The sequence below is a fragment of the Tinamus guttatus genome, unplaced genomic scaffold (assembly GCF_059628265.1).
Source record: "Tinamus guttatus ecotype Peru unplaced genomic scaffold, ASM5962826v1 Tinamus_guttatus_pri_ptg000197l, whole genome shotgun sequence".
NCBI classification, from domain to species: Eukaryota; Metazoa; Chordata; class Aves; order Tinamiformes; family Tinamidae; genus Tinamus; species Tinamus guttatus.
Window position 1 is genome coordinate 4,209,925 of NW_028288731.1, and position 19,927 is coordinate 4,229,851.

The window sequence follows — 19,927 nt, forward strand, 5'->3', positions numbered from 1 at the left end:
AAAGAGTTTGTTTTGTAATTCATTTTAGGAGGAGAAAAAAAAGAAAAACCTGCCTGCCAGAGGTTTAAAGAAAGATTAAAGAACTGAAAGGGTAATTACAAGCTCTATCCCTGCATTCCATAAGCTCTTAACTAAGAAACTAGCTCTATCCTGTGCACAATAACCTTAACACGGGCTCCTTTGTTCTATACTGTTGCTTCTACTAATCGTGTAACTTGCTCTTAATGATTCTCACACGCTGCTGTTAAAAGAGATTATCAAATACTATATCTTTTTTCTTCTTTGCTATCACCCTTTATGACATTCCTATCAAAGCATTTATTCAGACTTTTAACCTCTTTCTTTGACCTTGAAATTAAAGCTGTCGGTTGCTTTAATGTTTTGATTTACACTCTGTAACTTGGCTAAGTAACTTGCCTATATGCTCAGAATGCATGTAAAAATTCTCCAATATTCCTTTTCTTCAAGACAGAAGAAAACTTGCTGCACAGGAAAATAAATAAAAAGATACCAAGTACATTCTATTCAGTTGCAGAATAGACAGATGTGCATGGGATTCTTGCAGAGATAATTTTGTGGCTGATCTTTGTAAATAAGTTTGTAGTTACTTTGCAAAGCTGTTAATCCATTTCTTTCCATAGTTTGGCCTTCTTGCATTATGAAATTCTATTCTGTAGCTGTTTTATATCTATTTTAGGCTTTAGCTCAAGGTGTTGGTTAGATGCTGGCATCTAGTTATTATCCAAAGAGCATTTTGAAGTGCTGATCCTAGTAAAACGTTGAGGAAACATCTGCTAATTCATACAGGACAGAGCACACATATTTCAAAATCAATTCATTTACTATATATATAAATATTCATGCTTATGTAGCTGCCATGCAAGGTGAAAACTGAAATAAATCTTAACTGCTGAAGCAGAGAAAGAACCGAGTTTTTTTCAACTTGCAAAATCTTTGCAAAGGAGTTTTTCCTAAGAATATAGACAGTCACCCCATGCTGCTGCTGACAAAAACAAACGAACACTCTCAGAAGACAAAAACATTTTATTACTCCACCTGGAGTATAGTCAGGAGTGTAGCAATAACATATCATTCTGAGAAAGGTATCAGAGGATACGTGAGGAAGAAATGCAAAATGTTTGATTTAAGGCATATTGAGTAGCATGGTGCCAAAAAATAATCATGAGTCACTCTGTACTTAGGCACTGAGTGACTCAGAGGAAAGACTGCTGCAAACCAACTTTCCAGACCCAAGTTAAACACACTGAACTTCCACTGATCCTGCCTAACTCTCCAACTTTCAAACCAGAGCCCAAAGAAATACAGTTACCGACCACAGTCAGACTGTTTGCTTGTACAATCACCACTACACAGATGCACTCGTGTCTGCGTGCGTATATATAAATATTTGCTTTTGTATGAAATGTATTTACATATAAGTAATATTTATATTGGAAATAAGGCCTTATAGAGGTTGCCAGGCCATAGAAACTATGGTAGGTAGGTAATCTGAAAGGCAGTTTTCCTTCCACCCTCCACAGTCAAAACAAAGGAAACGCTGGCCAAATTTACACGCTTTTTTGTGCTCCTACTTTTAATGATCTTTTAGCTCATATTCAAATTAATTCAGTGGTTTTGCCTCGGATACTGGTCCACTCTACTTAGCACATATATACAGATGTGTGATTCTACAGTAAGCAACAAGTTGGAGCGGAAATAACTTCCTTGGGACTGTTGCCTCTCTCTTAGTGGAGTGTTATTTCCCATCTACATTGTCCTGTCTCTCAGTTTGGCAAAGAAGTCTCAATTTCGCTGCATGTTTTTAACAGAACTGCTGAATTCACGGTATCCATTTTTTGAAAGCTTGCATTCAGGTGAAGAAAAGGTTAAATCACTTCTTAACCTTTTTATGGCTCTCATCAAAAAATAAAAAAAAAATAAAAAAAAGGCAACTGATCATCATGAACATCTTTAAACCTGAAGCCTGGAGAAAGTGTGTCTGTGTGTGTATGTTCAGGGAACCTTTAATACCAACTTCTCAAAAAAACATTTCTGGTAATTCTGCTCATATTTCAAAGGAGTCAAATGTGCATATGAAACCTCCTTAGTATTGTACACCCAACTAGTAAGAAGAACACAAGAATAAGAACACAACAAGTGTAAGCTGAGCAGCAAGCACAGCGATTCTCATCTAGTTGAGTGTAAGATAAAGAGCAATGGTAGAAATCAGGATTTATGTCTGTGTCATTCTTTTTAAAAAAGAGAAGGAAACAATTCTGTATTCTCTACATTGGGATTCTTCTCTGACTGGAAAGGGGAGCCGCTAACTCCTTTGCTTAGCTGGGATGCAGCCAGGATATTCCTTCTCTAAGCAGCACTAGACACTCAGAGCTGATAACCCACTGACATATGGCCAGGATGGGACGAGGATGCCCAAAAATCTAGAGCATTGTCAGTGATGGCAAGAAGAAATATTATTAGTTGAGATTTTTTTTAATATATGAAGAAGGTATGGAACTGCAAAAGGAAAAAAAAAAAAAGAAAAGAAAAAACAGGATTAATAACAGAAATATTCACATTCCTGTTCCAAAGCTCAATTAGAGCTGTTCCAGTTATGTTGTCAGCTTTCAGCTCAGGCTCTTGCAACCACACCACACCCAAATGATGTGTCCTGTAAAAACCTTCCAAGGAAAGCAGCATGCACAACTCAGCCAGCTGTTTACATAATACCGTGTATGCAAAGATGCACATCTGATGGCGGACGTGAAGAGGAGAACATCTCCAAGTCTCCTGCCAGTTATTCTGGGGAGGGAGGGTGACACGAGCACTCACTGCGCGGTTTCACAGTGCGCAGGCGCGTTGGTGTTGTCCGAGCTCCACAGCTGCTCACTGACGGTCCCCGAGCGGCTCACTTCCCACAGCGCCAATTTTAGCACTTCGGAGACAGTTGTCTTGACTTGGGCCTGGAACTTCTTGCTAATCAGAACATAGAGGATTGGATTAAGGCAACTGTTGATGAAAGCAAGGCCTGTGGAGAGGGGGATCCCATCTTGCAATAAGCCATGCAAGTTTTCATTATGGTGAGCGGACAGCTCCACGATGCTAAATATGTGATACGGTGTCCAGCAAACAAAAAAAGCCACGACTACTGCAATGATGGTCCAGAAAAGCCTGCTGGAAGTTAGGACAGTTCTCCTCTTCACCTTGACAATCAGCAGCGAGTAGCAAATGACCATGGTGATGAGGGGAAAGAGGTAACCAAATGCAAGTCTCACCCAGATCAGAAGGTGGTGTCTCAGCAGAATGAGTTCTCTGTCATGCACGTGGAAGTTGTTGTAGCAAAGGGTGATGTTGTTGAGAACTGTAGTTGTGTCTCTGAAGTATAAAGCAGGGCCACCGATAATTGCAGCTGAGATCCAAATGATCCCACTAAGAATAAGGGTGTTCCTTACAGTCCGATACTTGTAGGAAAAGACTGGATGGACTAGGCGGATGTAGCGGTCAAGGCTGATGAATGTCAGGAAGAAAACACTGGCAAACATATTAAGTAGTGCAATGAATGAGTTCATTTTGCAGAGCCACTTCCCAAAGGGCCAGTGGAAGCCCATTGCCACATATGTAATATAAAGGGGCAAGAAGAGAACAAAGATGAAATCTGCAATGGCCAGATTGAGGAACCAGAGCGTAGAGACAGATTTATCCCACTTAAAGCCCATAAACCAGATGACAATGGCATTACCTGGCACTCCCAGCAGAAATGCCACGCTGTAAAAGGAAAGGGAAATCATATGGGCAATGCTGAGGGAGGACTGGGGTGATTCATCTTCCTCAGACAGGTCGTAGATATAAGAGTAATTCTCAAAGTCTTCAAATTCCATGACGCACAGTTGCTTTCTGGGGAAGAAAAGAATCAGAACTGTCAAAGGGGAACTGTTTTATTGCACTGCAAATAATAACCTGTAATTCTTCAGAGTTTTTGATCATAAAATAAATGCATGGACTAGGTTTCACATACCTATCACTTTTTAGCTATCAATTATTAGTATGAAGCTTATAAAGTATTTTAGGCTGCAGATATTTCAAGTAATACTCAGATCAAGCGAAACAACACTTGAAATCTGCAAGGTTTTACTGAAGTATTGATTGTATTCTTTTCTAATCAACTTTGGTATTTTACTGCTCTGCTCCTGTTTGAAGGAATTTTTGTGGATCACATCTGTAACAGAAATCAAATAACCAAGCATGTGGGCAAAAGGTGTGGTTGTTTTGGCAGACACTCAACACGTAACAAATAAAAAAAACCACTTGCTCATTGGTGCTTTCAAGCCCCGTTTCAAGAAATCTGGAAATTAGGTCTTAATTATTGGGACTGCCAACAAAGAAACAGGACAAATGTAAGCCTCATCAACAGGAAAAACTACCCACGAATATTGACTAGTGCGCCAGAAAATGACATAATGAATAAAATGCTATACTGCTGGCTAGAAATAGTAGATCTAATACTCTGATTTCTAAAATAAATTTACAGTGACACTTGACACATTAATGCAGAAAAATTGATGTTGTAGAGTATTAAATTTCTTTTTATCAGGCAGAACTCACAAGTGTAACAAAAAGTACAATGAGAACTCTGTGCTATAAAATGTTAATATTTTTTCTTCTGCCACAGAAAAACAAAGCATCTGAAACAGCAGAGCCTAAAAGAGTTTATTACACAGCAACACGTTAAAAATATAAATCAAAATACTTGATTTATAAGTTATAAATCAAAATACTTGATTTATAAGTTATAAATCAAAATACTTGATTTATAAGTTAACTTGTCTAGATTCTTTCTGAATTCTGTCAAAGCTGAATCACTACCAATTCTCTTCAAACTTTAATGAGAAAAGATGATGGATTAAAACAAGGAATCTGGATCTTCCAGCTAAGACAATATTTGAACTCAGGAAATGTTGGCTCTGCTACAAATTTAAATATAGACTATTTAGCTTAAAATACAGACTATTTTAAGAACTGCATTAATTCCTGAGGGAGTCAGGTATTTTGATTATATTATCGTCTTTTTGATATTAATTTGCTAGTGAATTTATTCCTCCTCATTTGATAAGGAAATAACGTATAGAATTATAAACTTTCCCTGCATCTTTTGGAAATGCCTTTTTAAAAAAGTTTTTGCAGTAGTGAATAATAAAATTAGTTTGGTCTTTCACAAGGTAAAGTATATTTATCCATTTAATACAGACTTAATTTCAAGCTTATGTATAAATCCTGCTGGATTCAGGGGGATCATTTCAGCTTTTCATGCTGAAATATTTTGCTCAACCACAATTGCAAGAACTGTATTTTTTAATGCAGAGCTGAATTTTAAATTGGGCTCCTGTGTTTCATGCAATAATACAAATATTTTTCCTCTTTTTCTTGACCCCAGAGTATCACTTAACTTTGGGCAGAGGCCGTACCTGAAAAATATCAAAATTTCCATGAATAGGGGTAGAAGTAGTACGGGAGCTGCTTCTTGCTCTTCCTTTAAGCTATAGCTAGTCAAAGCAGCTGTCACACCACAAAAGAAGGAAATTCTGCAGCAGCAAGGGATGTAGAGGAGGAAACATAAGGAGCATATTTTTGGGGAAAGGCAAACTACTGTGGTATTATTCCACTAGTGATCTGAGAAAAAGGTAACACATGAAAGAAAATAAAGCCTCCCAGGAGAGCAACACAGACTGTAAAAGCTATAGCTGGAAATATCTTGCTGATTCAGTCACCAGAGATGCCTACTTAGCTTTTTTTTTTTTTTTTTTTTTTTAATAAAAAAGACAGTGTCTCAGTTTTCTTTTATTGGAAAAGCTTCTTGAACTTACAACACAATTTTTCACACAGGAATTTTCTCCTAAAACTAAAAAGGAAGGGCGTGGGAGGGAGAGGAGCAGGGAAGCAGAAATGTAAGCCAAATGAAAAAGCCAGAAAGAAAGACAGCAAAATAGATCACAAATAGAGGCTGAGCATGAAAAAAAAAAGCACTTCAAAACTCTGCACTCATGCTGGGGCCCAGCTAAAACTACAGCCCTGCACAGATGCACAGGAGTTTGACAAGACCTTCTGGACAGTCAGAGCAAATGTTCTGCTGAGCTTTATCACCATTTGCAGCTCTATTCACTGGCTGAACTCGCTGCCCTGACAGGCTGTGACTGAGAGCAGAGTATGCCCAGAGCAGAGCTCACCGTGGGTGAGCCTGCCCATGCATTTCTGAGCGCTGCTCCATTGCAGAACTGAAACTCAGCATGTGCTTTTGGAGCCCTTCTCTGCATTCCTGTAATTCCATTAACTTTTGCCGACAAAAGGACAACAGGAGTGGGGTCTCGGGAGGAGGATGCCTGCAGAACCACAGCTGCAAAAAAATGTATTCATGGATGTAACCTTACTCCAAAGAGTAGTTTTCTTGTTTTGAAAGTTTCGTCACATAAGGGAAGTTACGTATGTGCACACATATTGGCAGGATTAGATTTCTTATTTATAAATGAATGGAAAAGGTTAAAATAAAAAGTTGTGTATTTCTCTCTTGTTTTAAAAAAATATATTTTAAAAGCCAATACAGTCTGTTCTGTCAGGAGGCTGTGATAACATTTGCCCTCTCTAATTTACATCAGTTTGAAGGAATGTTATTTGGTTAGCTGTCCTAATCTGGGCTGCATTTAGATAATTACATGCCCCGTGGGGGTAGATTCTGCACCAAATACCAGTACCACCCATCTGAATCATTTTTTTTCAAATATAACATCTGCTGAGAAATGGTATAAACAAGGAGCCATACCACTAACATCTTCAATAACACTACATTTGGACATCAAGGTTAGTAATTGGATTTGTACATGTTTTTGCCTGTTTGCAGAATTAGGGCATCAAGCTGGATTTACCACATTAACATATAAATGCAATTAACACCTACATTCCCATCACTAATAAAGTTTGCTTTTAATTTTCTCAAGAGCTAGCACAATGCAACAATATTTGGATTCACACATTTCCTCACTGTATGTGTAATCACCAAACCCTTTTTCCCCCTAAAAATAATAATGGTAGTAACAAGCACATGATAAGTACCCAAAAAATGTTCATTTTATATGCAGAATTTCAACGATGATGTACAGCAGAAGGGAAATATAGCTAAATAAGTATCAAATATGTACCAAACCTCATTTAGTTTAAAATTCCTCCATGGAGAGAGCACACCTCTACATGCATTACATTTTGAGGAATTATTTTTCCAAGCTAATGTTTTCCCCTCACCTCTCATTTCTAATCTTCTAATGCAGTAACTCTTTAGCACTGGATTAAAAAAAAAAACAAGCAGGAGGAGGACTGCTTACCGCTGTGTCCAGTGTGCAATAAACTCTGTGAGCAGGACTTCGTAAAATTGCCAATTACATCTGCAAAGCCCAGGAACATCTCCAGCTGACACCCACATATACGAAGTGCTTCTATAACAGGATTCACAGCCTTGATCAAGATAAGGAGCAGGGGATGCCGATTTTTACTTTTGGGTAACTTTCAAACATCATTCAGCAGGGACATTTCTTTGTTTTTGAAATACGTGAAGTCCCAAATACATTATTTTTGGTATTTATTAGTAATTTTTTGAGAGGAAGAGCTGTCGGGCAGTTCAGACCCAGGTCTTGAAAGTGAAGTTTTCCTGGTTCTGCCACTGGCTCCCTGTTTATGACTTCTAGGCTTGGAAGACACTTCTATGAACCTGTCTGCAAACAGCAGCTCAGTAGAGAAAACAACCCTTTTGCCAGCAGTTTCCCCTTGGTTTTGAGGCCTACTGCTAGAACCGGTAATGGAAGATTAGCATAGCACACTGCCCCAGTCTAGCTGGTCTAGTGTCGTAGAAAAGGAGCCAGAGGGAGGAAAATATTTTTGGATAAACAGGAAGGTGTGGTTAGAGGCCTTGCAGTAGGTACTGGGGCAGCTACAGGTTACAGAACAGTGTTGTATCCCATTTGGATGAACACACCCAAGTTTACTATTTAAATAAAAAGACAGGATGAAGTCTGAACAGTCCGTATAAAGCCTACGCTTAGCACTTGTTCTCTGACTGGTGTTTCTTCCTGTTTGCTGAGGTCACAAGTACATTGGAAAACTGACCTTTCTTAATTTAGTTGCTTAATTATGAATACAGTTGCATGGTTTTAAGCAAGCAAGTTGCAGAATGTTCAACCAGAAGGTTTCATTTCCTGCCCCCATCTGTGAAGCAGAAGTTAATTACTGAATGACTTCATAGGAATATTACAGGCGGACACTCAATTTCAGCACCAGACAAATCTAAAGAAACACACATTATTGAATATATTTCTAGAATCAAAGGGTTTAGAACTGCTGGGAAGAGATTTTACAGTGCGCTGCATGTAGGCTCGTTCTGAGATCCAGCAGGGAATTCCAGGATCAGGTATCAACTCAGAATCACATTTTTTGTAGCTCTCTGCTACAAGCGGCTGGAGTTGCATTACTTTGCCACATTACTGTATTTCAGAAAGCTGACCCATACAGACAACCCAGGCACATGACTCGATGTACTTGAACAGAACAGCTTTTGTCCCACTAGAGACGGCCTCCGCGGCAGCGGGGCTTTGGGCGCTCTCTCGCTCTGTGCCACATGCATCCTGTCTGACCAGGGGAAGTCGTTTGACCTCTCCGTGCCTCAGCTCTGAGGTCACTGGAACAGCTTTGGAAGGAAATACATTGGATTTGCAGTCTAAAATAGAAGACAAATAAAGCAGTTGCAATTTCCGTTCACTTTGCATGATGCAAAGTCTTCCTAGGAATGGAAGTTCTCTCAACACTGTGCAAATTAGCATTCAGTTTAATTACACAGGCTACTTATGCAACTTATTTGGGCTGCAGTCAGTGCAGCTTCTCCCTTTGGCCCTCATCACCTCAACAATGAATGGAGTGGGCCAAAGAAAGAGCTTATTCATTGTCTGTTGGTTAAAAATGCAAATATTTGAGTGGCAACCCCTAAATCTCTTTGTTTGGGGTAGTAAACAGTGCTTAGAGCCTCTGCTTGACCAGTTGGGGGTCACAATAGGCCCCTGAGTTCCTAGGAAAATCATGGTTTGCAGAACTGGCTGTCTCAATAGTAAACTAGATAAAAAGGGACATATTTCACATCTCCTTCTAATGTTTTTACAAATCATTCTGGGCTTTTTACATTCTATGTGTATGATCTATAGCTATGTCTCAAGGAAAGCTGTTTTGATTCACTTCAAATTTTCCATTTGCATGAGTCAGATGTTAGAAAACAACTGGCTTTTCAAAAGGTCATGCTGTGTCTCAGCAAGTTTGGCTACTGAATTCATTTGAAAGCCCTCAAAGAAATTTTCATGGGACTCTGAGGTGCTAAATTTTGAACTTATCCGCCTTCAAAGCCATAAACATGAAATTAACCCTATAGCTTATCTGTGAAGTTCAAAACACACATGGCTGAGCATGTTTAAAGGTTTATACATATATCTGGGATATATTTTTACAAAGACATCAATAAAGAACGTAAAGCTCACAGGGAATACTGATGAGAGTACAAAGTATCCCAGATTCCTATGTATATATTTATTCCTTAAAAAAAAAAGATAAAAAATAAAAATAAAAAAATAATTTTAAGCCTAAAGCTACTAAGAAACCAGCATGGGTACACACAACGGCAGAATCAGGCTTTGTTTGTTTGTTGCCTCCCTCCTTCCTGCTCTCTCTCACCCCTTGACTATTATTTTAACAAACATTAGATATACGGTAATAAAACTACATCATAAGCTGTCCTGAATTAAATAGCGAGAATGGGTCATATGGTAGATAAGATATATGACTGGAAACCTTTTCAAGACATGATGTAGAAATATTCATTCTAGCAGACAAAACGAGACTGCAACTAACCATCACTCTCCCTGATGTCCTTCAGTGATGCAGTGTTGGAAATGTATATGCAGTGAGCAGGCAAATATTCCCTAAAATTTACGCCAAAAGCAATATTCTCTAAGCAAGACCAAACACAACCTTCTTAGTCATAACACAGAGCTCATCTGTGGCACTGAAGTCATTTGACCAGATAATCGCCTCATAACACTCTGCCCAAACAAACTGAGCATTACAGCAAGGCTATCAAACCCTTCTAGGGCAAATTCAGTCAATGCTCATAAAAGAATGGTTTCAGACCAATACTTTTGCTGCCACAGAAATGCTAAACAACACACAGAAATCCCAACTTTATACTTAAATAATGACACTGTAATGGGAAAAATATCTACATGAGGTCTGGCTTGAATACAGCAAATGATCCAGACACTGTCTACAACTGAGTGCACACCATTTCCACCATGAGGGAGCTCATGAATACCTGCAGCCAGCAAGTGTGTGCCATGGGAATGCAGATCTCAAGCACCAAGAGCTCCGTCCTCACAGAAGATGCAGAAATTCCCATATCCAGGGTGGGGATCTCATGGTAACAGTTGCTAGTGCTGGCTCCTGCTCTCAGCCCTTTCTTCAACTGAGCTAAAAGTGCAAATAGATCTTTACTATTCCCTTTGTATGCAAGGAGTTGCTGTAACAACTGCAAGTCTATTATGTGACTGCAAATGGTAATACAGTGCCTAGCAATGTTAAGAAAAGAGCAAGTGATATCTTAAAATGGGCCTATTCTGGAAAAAGGAAAAGAAGAAATCTAAGCATCCTTACGAGCAGATACAAGGAGAAGTTTAGGAAAACTGTGCTGAGGTTTAAATTGTGCTCTTATGTGATCTCATATCATACGTGTCAGCACTGCCTGTTTGCACAGGCAATCGTAACTTGCTGGAACCCACACTCCGAGCAGCTGACTTATAGACAAGGAGACCAAGAATGACCTACAGGAAGACTGAGATTGCACCAAGTGCTAAACCTGCAATATGTCTGGTGCCTCAACCACAGCTGAGCCCTCCTTTCTTAAATGTAGCAGTAGCCCTGCTCACAATGCCAAGGAAACCAAGACCCTCCAAAGAAGAGATCCTGCCTAGCTCTTCCCCCACTGTGCCAGAGGTGCCAGCAGCTCCCCAGACAGCCCTTGCAGACTCAGTTTGGTTTTCTCTACACTGAGGACAAACTGAACCTGCACCTGCACCACTTGTCTGGTATTGCAGGTACAGGATGTATATCAGAGCCATCGAGGCTCCTCCATGACTGAGCCCAGCATGACACTATGTACCATATTGGCTGTCTCTTCAGCATTGAGGACATGCACACTGCTGACATTTGTTCCAGGAATATTTTACATTTTCTGTTTCTATTCATGTTTTCTATATGTGAAATAAGTTTCACAAATCTCTATTCAATGCCACCAGTCTTTTTCTTTGAATAATAGCCAAGGCAATAACTGCATGCCTGCAGCAAAGGAGATGCTTGCTTTTTTTGTTGTTGTTGTTGTCACAGTGACTGGATTGATAAGGAATGTTTGTATTTCTAGTTAAACACATCTTTTTACATTTTTTTAAAAAAAACATATGGAATTGTTACTTCACAATTATTTCCCATTTGTGATGCAGCAGGGTTTTGAATAGAGTTCATACGATTATTTTACTTCTCTAAACATGTTTTTCTAATTATTATATTCCTTCAGCAAACACACACTTCAATCAAAACTACCTCCTAACAGGGTGGAGTAAAGTGAGAACAGAGAATAAAAAAGTAATATAAAGGTTTCTTTCAGACTAGCAACTGTTGTCTCAGCAGATTGATTAACGCCGATTGAACATATGTTAGACATCAGCCTTTCTGAAATTACTGCAGGGTGACAAGAAGTCATTATAAAAAAATCAAAACAACCCCCTCAACAAGCTACAGAATCCCTATTAAATTTCAGATGAAAAAACAGTTTACAATCTGTTATACTTAGAGTCCTATCAGCAAGAAGAATTAAGAGCTGACCCAAGGGAAAATTAGCAACACAGCTCATCCTTCAAATATGCCTTCTTATATTCTGTTTTACTTCAGATATTCACTTCCATTTCCCAGTCACATTGTCAGTACGTTTAGATACACACTGCCCTCTGAATTTGAATTCTCTTCTTATAGGTGAACTCTACAGCTTATTAAATCTGCTTCAGCAGCTACTTGTAGCATGATTGCAATATTGCTATGACTATATTACTCTTGACACAAACTCTCGAACTGGTTTATTGGAACATGCAATTCTGAAACAGTGCTAAACAGATAAGCCAAGAATCTCAGCTGATGAGATAACATACTTCATTTTGTCCTCGCAGTTAATATACTAGGATCATTGTGTCTAGTAGATTAAACATATTTACTTCTGTAAGAGCATGCCTTTAATATTCCTACTCATACTGTAATTCTTTTATTTACTTTAAGACCAGCATCAAATGATCCCTGCCTGTATTTCTGGAACCTGAAAACTTAAGACTATTTAAGAAGTTTTTGAAGAGTTGGATATTTATCCATCTCCTTAGCGTAGCATTGGTAACACTCCCTAACACTTACGAGAATAGATGGTGCCTATGATTAAGGCATTAAACTAAGAGCCTGGAAATACTGGCTCTACAGGCTTCCCAAACTACCTCTGCAAATCCCTTGTATTTCATAGTGAATTTGACCCCAGCACATAAGGAACACTTTCCTCAGGTAAGAGTTCAGGATACCCACGACATATTACTCATTTCTCTTGTACAGACAACGATTCTTCACATTTCTGAAACACCTCAGTGGAAGGCTGTAAAGCTGAGCTGCTTGAAAGAGGATCTCCAGAAAGCAGGAATGGGATTGTGGAATGCAGTATTACATCAATGCTACAGTGCCTAGTGTTTGCTAATGACTATTTTCCTTTCCCTTTCATCTAGCAAGCTTCAAAAGAGAACAAAACTTGCTGTGCCAGGCTCACACTTGCTGAAAGAGGCAAGTATTTTATGTTAGGAAAACACCCAAAGCCCTAGCCTTTGAGATCAAAGCCTCTTTGGTTGTAGGCACTATATAAGCACATAATGAGAGACAATTCCTGCTTTGTATATAATTAAAATAGAATAGACAGACACAAGGAGGGTAGGGAAAGGAACAGAATTATCTTGTCTAAAGCCAAATAGCAGATTCAAATGTGGAGCTGAAGACAGGACTTAGACCTTGCCAAAAAATAATGAGGAGGCAAGTATCTTGTGTGGACAGAGCATAAAGGTATTGGTTATTATTTATACTGATGCCTTGCAATTCCTGAAATACATCTTCTGAGAAGTATCAGAAAAGACTATAAGAGAGGTATATTTCTTTCTGTCTCCACAAGATCACTGTAAAGTAGCAGTGGATGCTGGAGAGATGATCTGTGTTTGCATGGTGCCATCTTCCCTTCTGAAACCCAAAGTCTCTCACTTTTCATCCACCCCAGTCACAGTAACCCTCTTATATGGCAAGAGAGTTGCTCCCACTTAATTTCTTGTGAAGCCCTGCACTGTTGCAGAACCACTAGCTTGAGACTGAAGGAATCTAAATCAAACCTTTATCAGAAAATAATAAGTGAAAATTAGCCAAACATCCGGCCGCGCAGTGACACAGACATAGCTGAACTGCTGGCACATTCCATCAGACACAATGAATAAACAAACTAATACCAAGAGCACTCAGCAGACTGCAGTCCTCTGCAAAACCAGCTTATTGCTTGGAATGGCAGTTACTCACTTAAATATTAATATCTAAGAGCAGATGAAAAACTTCAAGTGGCTTGTTAAAAATATAAACAGAAGGATATTCATTAAGGCACCTGGCTTTACTAGTAGACAAAATTGCGAGTTCACCTCTGGAATCAAGCTAGCTATCAGAAATAAACACAACCCTACCAGTATTTCAAAAGTTACTGATGAGGCTTTCAGCAGAGGAGAACTTCTTAGAACAAAAAGGCAGAATTTAAAATGTATAGAACATATAAAATGTAATATTGTCATCAATAGTTTCTCTCTGCTCCCATGAGTTCACTGAAAATCTCTGGTAAGAAATGAACAATGAAACTTTGAGATAAAAAACTTCCTTGATTTATAATCCCTCTCTGCAAATGCACTTACAGCATTCAAATCATATATTTGTTCTCCAGCGTTGAATGCTCCTTGCTGGGCCAGGATCCAAGTGATTCTGAATGCAACTCTAAGATCACTCACAACGCATATATAAAAGACTTGGGATTTAAGTAAACTTTATAGAACTTCTGTCCAATTTGCCTGGAAAAAAGTAGCTGAGAATTTTTTGAAGTCAGGCAGAAGCTGCAGTGATATTAAAGAAATGCAAATATGATTATCAGAATGTTTGGATTTCCTAATTCAATGCAGGCAAAACAAGAATATGGAGCTAGTGAAAGTAAATTGTCATAAACAAATTAATCCAGTTTCTACAAACCAGGTTTGGCTGATTCCTTCACACTGATACAGTCTCACTCTTTCTCTCTGTCCTCTCTAGCTACTAATTAATGATCATTTAAAATCATTCAATAATACAATTTAATTAGAAAACAAGTCAATTCTAATTTTAGAGACTCTATATATCTTACTGAAAATCTACAAAAACATTTGTGGCATATTTTTTTGCTTTGCAATAGTTTGAATTTAGAAAGGGCACAAGTGACAATGATGTGGTTATCTCTGAGTCTGAATAAGGTAGAATTCCATACTGTTTTACTGTGTGATGATATAAAAGGGTTCACATCATCTTGTCCATTCCTAGGAAAAATTCTTGTTCATAACTGCTAGACCCACACCTTTCTATCTTACTTTGTGATGATCAGGGTATGCACACACACTTTCCAGTTCAACTCGTAACAGCACTTTTTAATTCTGCATAAGCATTTTTTTTCAGATTTTGTCAATCTGTAACTTGAAATTGGAATGATTTCCAATTTCTATTCTAGAATCTATTTAGATCAGGACCAACACATTGGAATTTGGTAGAGCTGTAGGAAACATTATCTGTAAGCAACTCAAACAAATTAAAACTAACATATAAGGTTACAGAGAAAGAGTGACAGATTCTTAATTACGCCACAGCCATTTAGCATTCTCTAGCAGGTACAGGAATTCTTGAACAGAAAATGCATTAGGAAATTATTAAAAATTAAATTCACACCGACTTTCATATCCCTTCATGTTGTCAGCCTGATTCAAAATAACCTTTGAAATAATGAATATCAGGTTCTTCCTTTTAAAAAGTCCTTTTAGTCATCATGCACTATACCACGCTACAGGATTTACCTGCAAGGGCTGTTTTTTATCTGCAGAAACACATTAATTACAGAGAGAAAGGGAGAGACAGAAAAATAATTAAAACATAACAGAAACAGAGAAACGGACCTACCTCGTTTAGCTCTTTGAAAGGAAGTGCACTGTAAATCAGGGACGTGAGAGCTGCAGCGGAGGAAAGAGTGAAGTGATCTGCAAAGTTCAGAGCGCCTTCAGTGTGATTCCAGCTGCTTCACTTGGCTACTGCCTTCCTTCTAATAAAGCTGCAGAATGATATAACACAGTGTTTGTTTTCAGCTGTGAGGAAGTTGTTTCCAACTTCCCTTGGTTTTCTAGATCCAGTTTTGAAATATTGCCTTTCTTTATAATCCGAGTATTTCACCAAAAATAAATGTTAGACATCTGAATGAATCATTTTGGTCAGTGTCCAAGCAAGCAGCAGATGTGGTAGCTGATGAATGGAAATGGACATTACATTCACAGGCTGTTTTTCTCTTATGCAGAAAAAAGGGTTGAACAGTACTTCTTTGTCGGTGTGAACCTTGGTTTACAGAAAATAACATTCAATGAGCAGAAAGATGCTTAAAAATCACACTGAACGTATCATTTTGGAGCTGTACAATGTGTTACATTATACCTTTATTTTGTATTTGGGTCTAGGAGATCCATCTCATTTTGAATCTAAGAGACAGCTGAGCTCCTCAAAGCACCAGCTATTAGTCCCTCAGTCAGTCAGGCAATGCCAGAGATTTGAACTGTCTTTTAGGAGCATTAGCCTGATCCGCACTTCTGTGAGAGCCTGCTAATTGCAGCCAGGCCTCATCACTTCCCTGAACCTAAGTTTCTCAGTCTGTAAAGTGGAAAATTATTCCTCTACCACAGTTTCACCTGACTGTGGCAGTACTGGGCCCTTCTGGAAACAAGCTGAGAAGCTATCAGCCTACTCTTACCAAAACAGCTGACTCCTGTAATAGAAGCAGCAATAGAACAACCAGGGGTACTCCTCTGTTGTTAATGCAAAGCACGCAACACCTTCAACACTGTTGGAATCAAATCCATATTTCTTAGATATCAATGCTACCATTCCCAGTGGGAAAAAAAAATAAACAAAAATAAACAAAAACAGCAGAGGGAAGTGCTTAGTAAGAAGTGGCAATGCTCACACTTCAACATCTGGTTAGCAAGACTATGAGTTTTAGGCACTTCTGCTATGCTCCAGAAATCACAGACCCTCTTACCAAGAGAAAATAACTCCTTCCTGCAAAACTGGCCTGCTTTTCTTCTCCCGGTACAGCTTAAAAAATTGGTCACTTGCATTAAGAAAATAAAAAGTTATGAATGAAATAGGGTAGAGATTATGTTACCGTGGGACACAAAGACCTTGCACAGAAGGAAAGGGGTGGCGGGGTATGATTGCCGAGAATTCATGAAATAGGAGGCAGCAATTCTGTCTCTGGGAAATGAAGGAAGGTCCTGAGTCACTGGCACAGCTCCTACCTATGGAAAGAATAATCTGGGGCAAATCTTGAAAATCTTGCTGGTCTGGTTCCTTTTGACCTACAGCAGTGAATTAGCAGAGGATTTGCCTCTGGAAAAAATACAGAAAGACTCAAAGATCTCATGATTTGACACCTCATTTATATGTTCCTTGCTACTTAAAGATTTCCTCTTCTCTCCAGTTAAGAGATAGGTGAACCTTTACTGAGAAAAAGCTCTTTTAACAGCACTTAAATATTGGGATAGGGTAAATACAGGCCTGTTGCAGAGCCAATCTGTCAAGTCTGTTGCTTGCAATGGCACATGAACCTGTGTCTCCAGGTACTTTGCCAAATCCAGTTATTGTTGTACAGTTAATTCCAGGGCTTGTTAAGTACTATTTCGGTAGGACAAAGAGGAAATTATGGGGTAAAATAACCTCCACACACTGTGTGCTGTAAAAGGAAAACCTCAGCAAGTATGCCATTTGCTTTTCCCGTCAGTGCAGGGTGCAATCTGGAGTGTGCAATGCGTCCTGGCAGTTCCAAGGCCATGAGGAATTGTCCTTAAGGGGCTGTTTCCTTCACCATAACCTACAGCAGACATGTGACTGCTCTAAAAAGTACTGGGATTATAGTCCAACTTCATCCAGAAGCAAGGGAGTATTAAAACTTCACACAGCAATTTTTCTCGCCCTTCCTGCCACTGTGCCAAATATGAAATCACAACAGCTAAGGATCCAGAGACATTTTGTGAAGACAAAAATCTCCATAGAAACTGAGCTCCCCACCCCCAGAAAAGTATATTTAATGATTTTTTCTTCATTTTATGTTCAGAACTAAATACAGCATTTTATTCTTCTATGGTTTTGATCAACTGCAGTGGGAGTCTTAAATCCCTGAAGGAGGAAAGGATGGGCCCTAAACGTTTCCTTATTTGTATCTATGATCAGGCATAGTAAAAACTGGAATGGTTATTACAATACCGGATTACACAGCTTTTCAATAAATGCTTTCATGCAACCCATTAATCATCACTACCATTTCACCAGTGTCATTTTTTCAGGCAATTTTGTAAAAGTTACATGATTGGAACAAAGTTATTTGGAAAAAAAAAGAAGTCTCTGGTTTGCTTTCATGTCTTCTTTTTTTTTGTTTGGAAGTTGTGCTTTTATTTTGTCATGGCATTTTGTTTTCTCAATGGGGTTAGTTAACGAGGTTTTGGGGTTTTTACTCCGCATCAGCGTGTGACACTATGCTAAAGTTATTCTGAAGTGGGACATGCATTCATGAGCATAGAGTGCATGTAGAACTTGCTGAGAGCAGAAACACTGATTTATACCTGTTGGAAAAAAGAACAGAGAGTATTTTCATGCAGATTATAGGTTTTGGTTTTCCAGAGGACTATGGAAACAAAGATATTAAGGAGAAGCTTTCATAAAGAGATATTTTACTAGCATGAACTAATAAATACCACCACAAACAAAACAAAAATAGTTTTATTTCACTAGGATTACAAACAACTGCCTGATAATTCTGATAATTATTTCCCATTGCTGGGACCACTGAATGTTATCAAGCTGCCTATTAGTATGTATAGATACTCAGATAATCCCCACATTAAAGAACACCCCAGACTAAATTCAATAGATATTAATTCAATTATCATGCATCAACCATGAATATGTAGATTAAGTCAACAACAAAGATATTTAGCATTTCCCCGAGTTAATTTAATCCAAGAAACGGAATAAATTCGTTAGGAAATCACTTACTTGTTTTGAGGATTCAGCTGTTTACAGTTCTGTTTTTAAAATTCTTCCCTGTTCCTTTTTCATCACTGTTTGAATTAGCACCTCATCGATTAATACCCCTGCAGGAAAGACAAGAGTTTAGCTACCCAGCAATCAGGAAAAGAGTAATTTCCTCCCTTCCTGTGAAACTAATGGCTACTTCACACCTATCCTTTCATCCTTTCAGTAAAGCTGTAATGTTTGCTTGTGGCTTAACTGCCCGCTATATGCACTGTGCAACTATGTCATAGTCAGCAACTATGACTGACGACAGTCTCCAGAGACAAGTTTAACCCAAACCATATGATGAAGGGAGATTTTGCCCTTTTAGCCAGGTCCACATCCCCATTCTACCCAGATATTAGAAATCTGATGATTCTTCTGCTTAGTAAATGGAAGAAATGCAGTTCTTTACAAGGCAAGATCCCTCATCTACGACTTTTGTTAGATGAACACGCACAGGCACATAAATCAAAATCTACATGTATGTGGGAATGTGAATATAAATATATAAATCTGCTTATGGATACACATACAAGTTTGAGCAGGATGTATCAAGGCAGCATTGTGTGTAATTTCTACAAACAAAATGAAAAGACTGTTGCAGTCTATAAAATCATGATGCAAAAAATGCAAATGATACCTTGTGTGATATCTGGAAAACATTCTTGTGAGAAATTTCCCATAGCTTGTACTTTCATACGTGTGATTTTTTTTTCCTTTTTCTATAAATAACCAGTTTTGCTATGCAACTTGCAGACCACAACTATTCAAATTCCGTATTCATATAACAACAATATAATATGTTGAAATTATACTTGCTACTCAAATGATAACTGAAAAGCAAGGAATTTTTGAAACATGCCTTAACAATGAACTTTCTGATATGTCTTTGAGTGCTAAAGATTAGCTATTATTAATCAGTGACTGTAACTACACACACTCACAAGACCTAGCAACATTTTTTTTCCATTTTAGCCAAAGATCTGTGTTCTCCAATTAAAAAACAACACCACCACCACCACCACCACCATAGGGTAAAGTTATCATTTTTAGGTTTGTATGAATCATCAGGAACTAATACAGACACTTCTCTAGGTTCTTTAAAGGCTTGAGGAGACAAGTCTAAGTTTACCATTATGCATGTAGTTGCCCTATGTGGCAACGTGGATTGAGTCAGATGTCTGGGCCTGCCCAAAGCCTTTCCAAACCAGGTTCTCAGAAACCCCAAGTACAGAGATGAACCTGAGCCACTAGTCTTTTAGCTGGCTACAATTTTAACTGCTTCCATTCACTTGGGATCCAAGTCAGCAGCAGAGTTTCCTACACTTGTTCTTTCGAAGAGATGAAATCTTATTTTCCTTTCAAAATGTATCTGTGGAGATGCAGCAGTCATCCTTTCATCCTTTTT

The 19,927-nt window shown here is 38.5% G+C and overlaps 1 protein-coding gene across 1 annotated transcript; it reads right to left on the reverse strand.

Moving 5' to 3' along the window:
* Positions 1 to 2,602: 2,602 nt before the first annotated feature.
* Positions 2,603 to 11,935, reverse strand: CMKLR2 (chemerin chemokine-like receptor 2). The gene is made up of 2 exons (XM_088523785.1): positions 11,914 to 11,935; positions 2,603 to 3,890 (listed from the first exon to the last, which is right to left on the reverse strand). The coding sequence occupies exon 2, from the start codon at positions 3,876 to 3,878 to the stop codon at positions 2,829 to 2,831; it is 1,050 nt and encodes a 349-aa protein (XP_088379911.1). The 5' UTR covers positions 3,879 to 3,890; positions 11,914 to 11,935; the 3' UTR covers positions 2,603 to 2,828.
* Between the last annotated feature and the right edge of the window lie 7,992 nt (positions 11,936 to 19,927).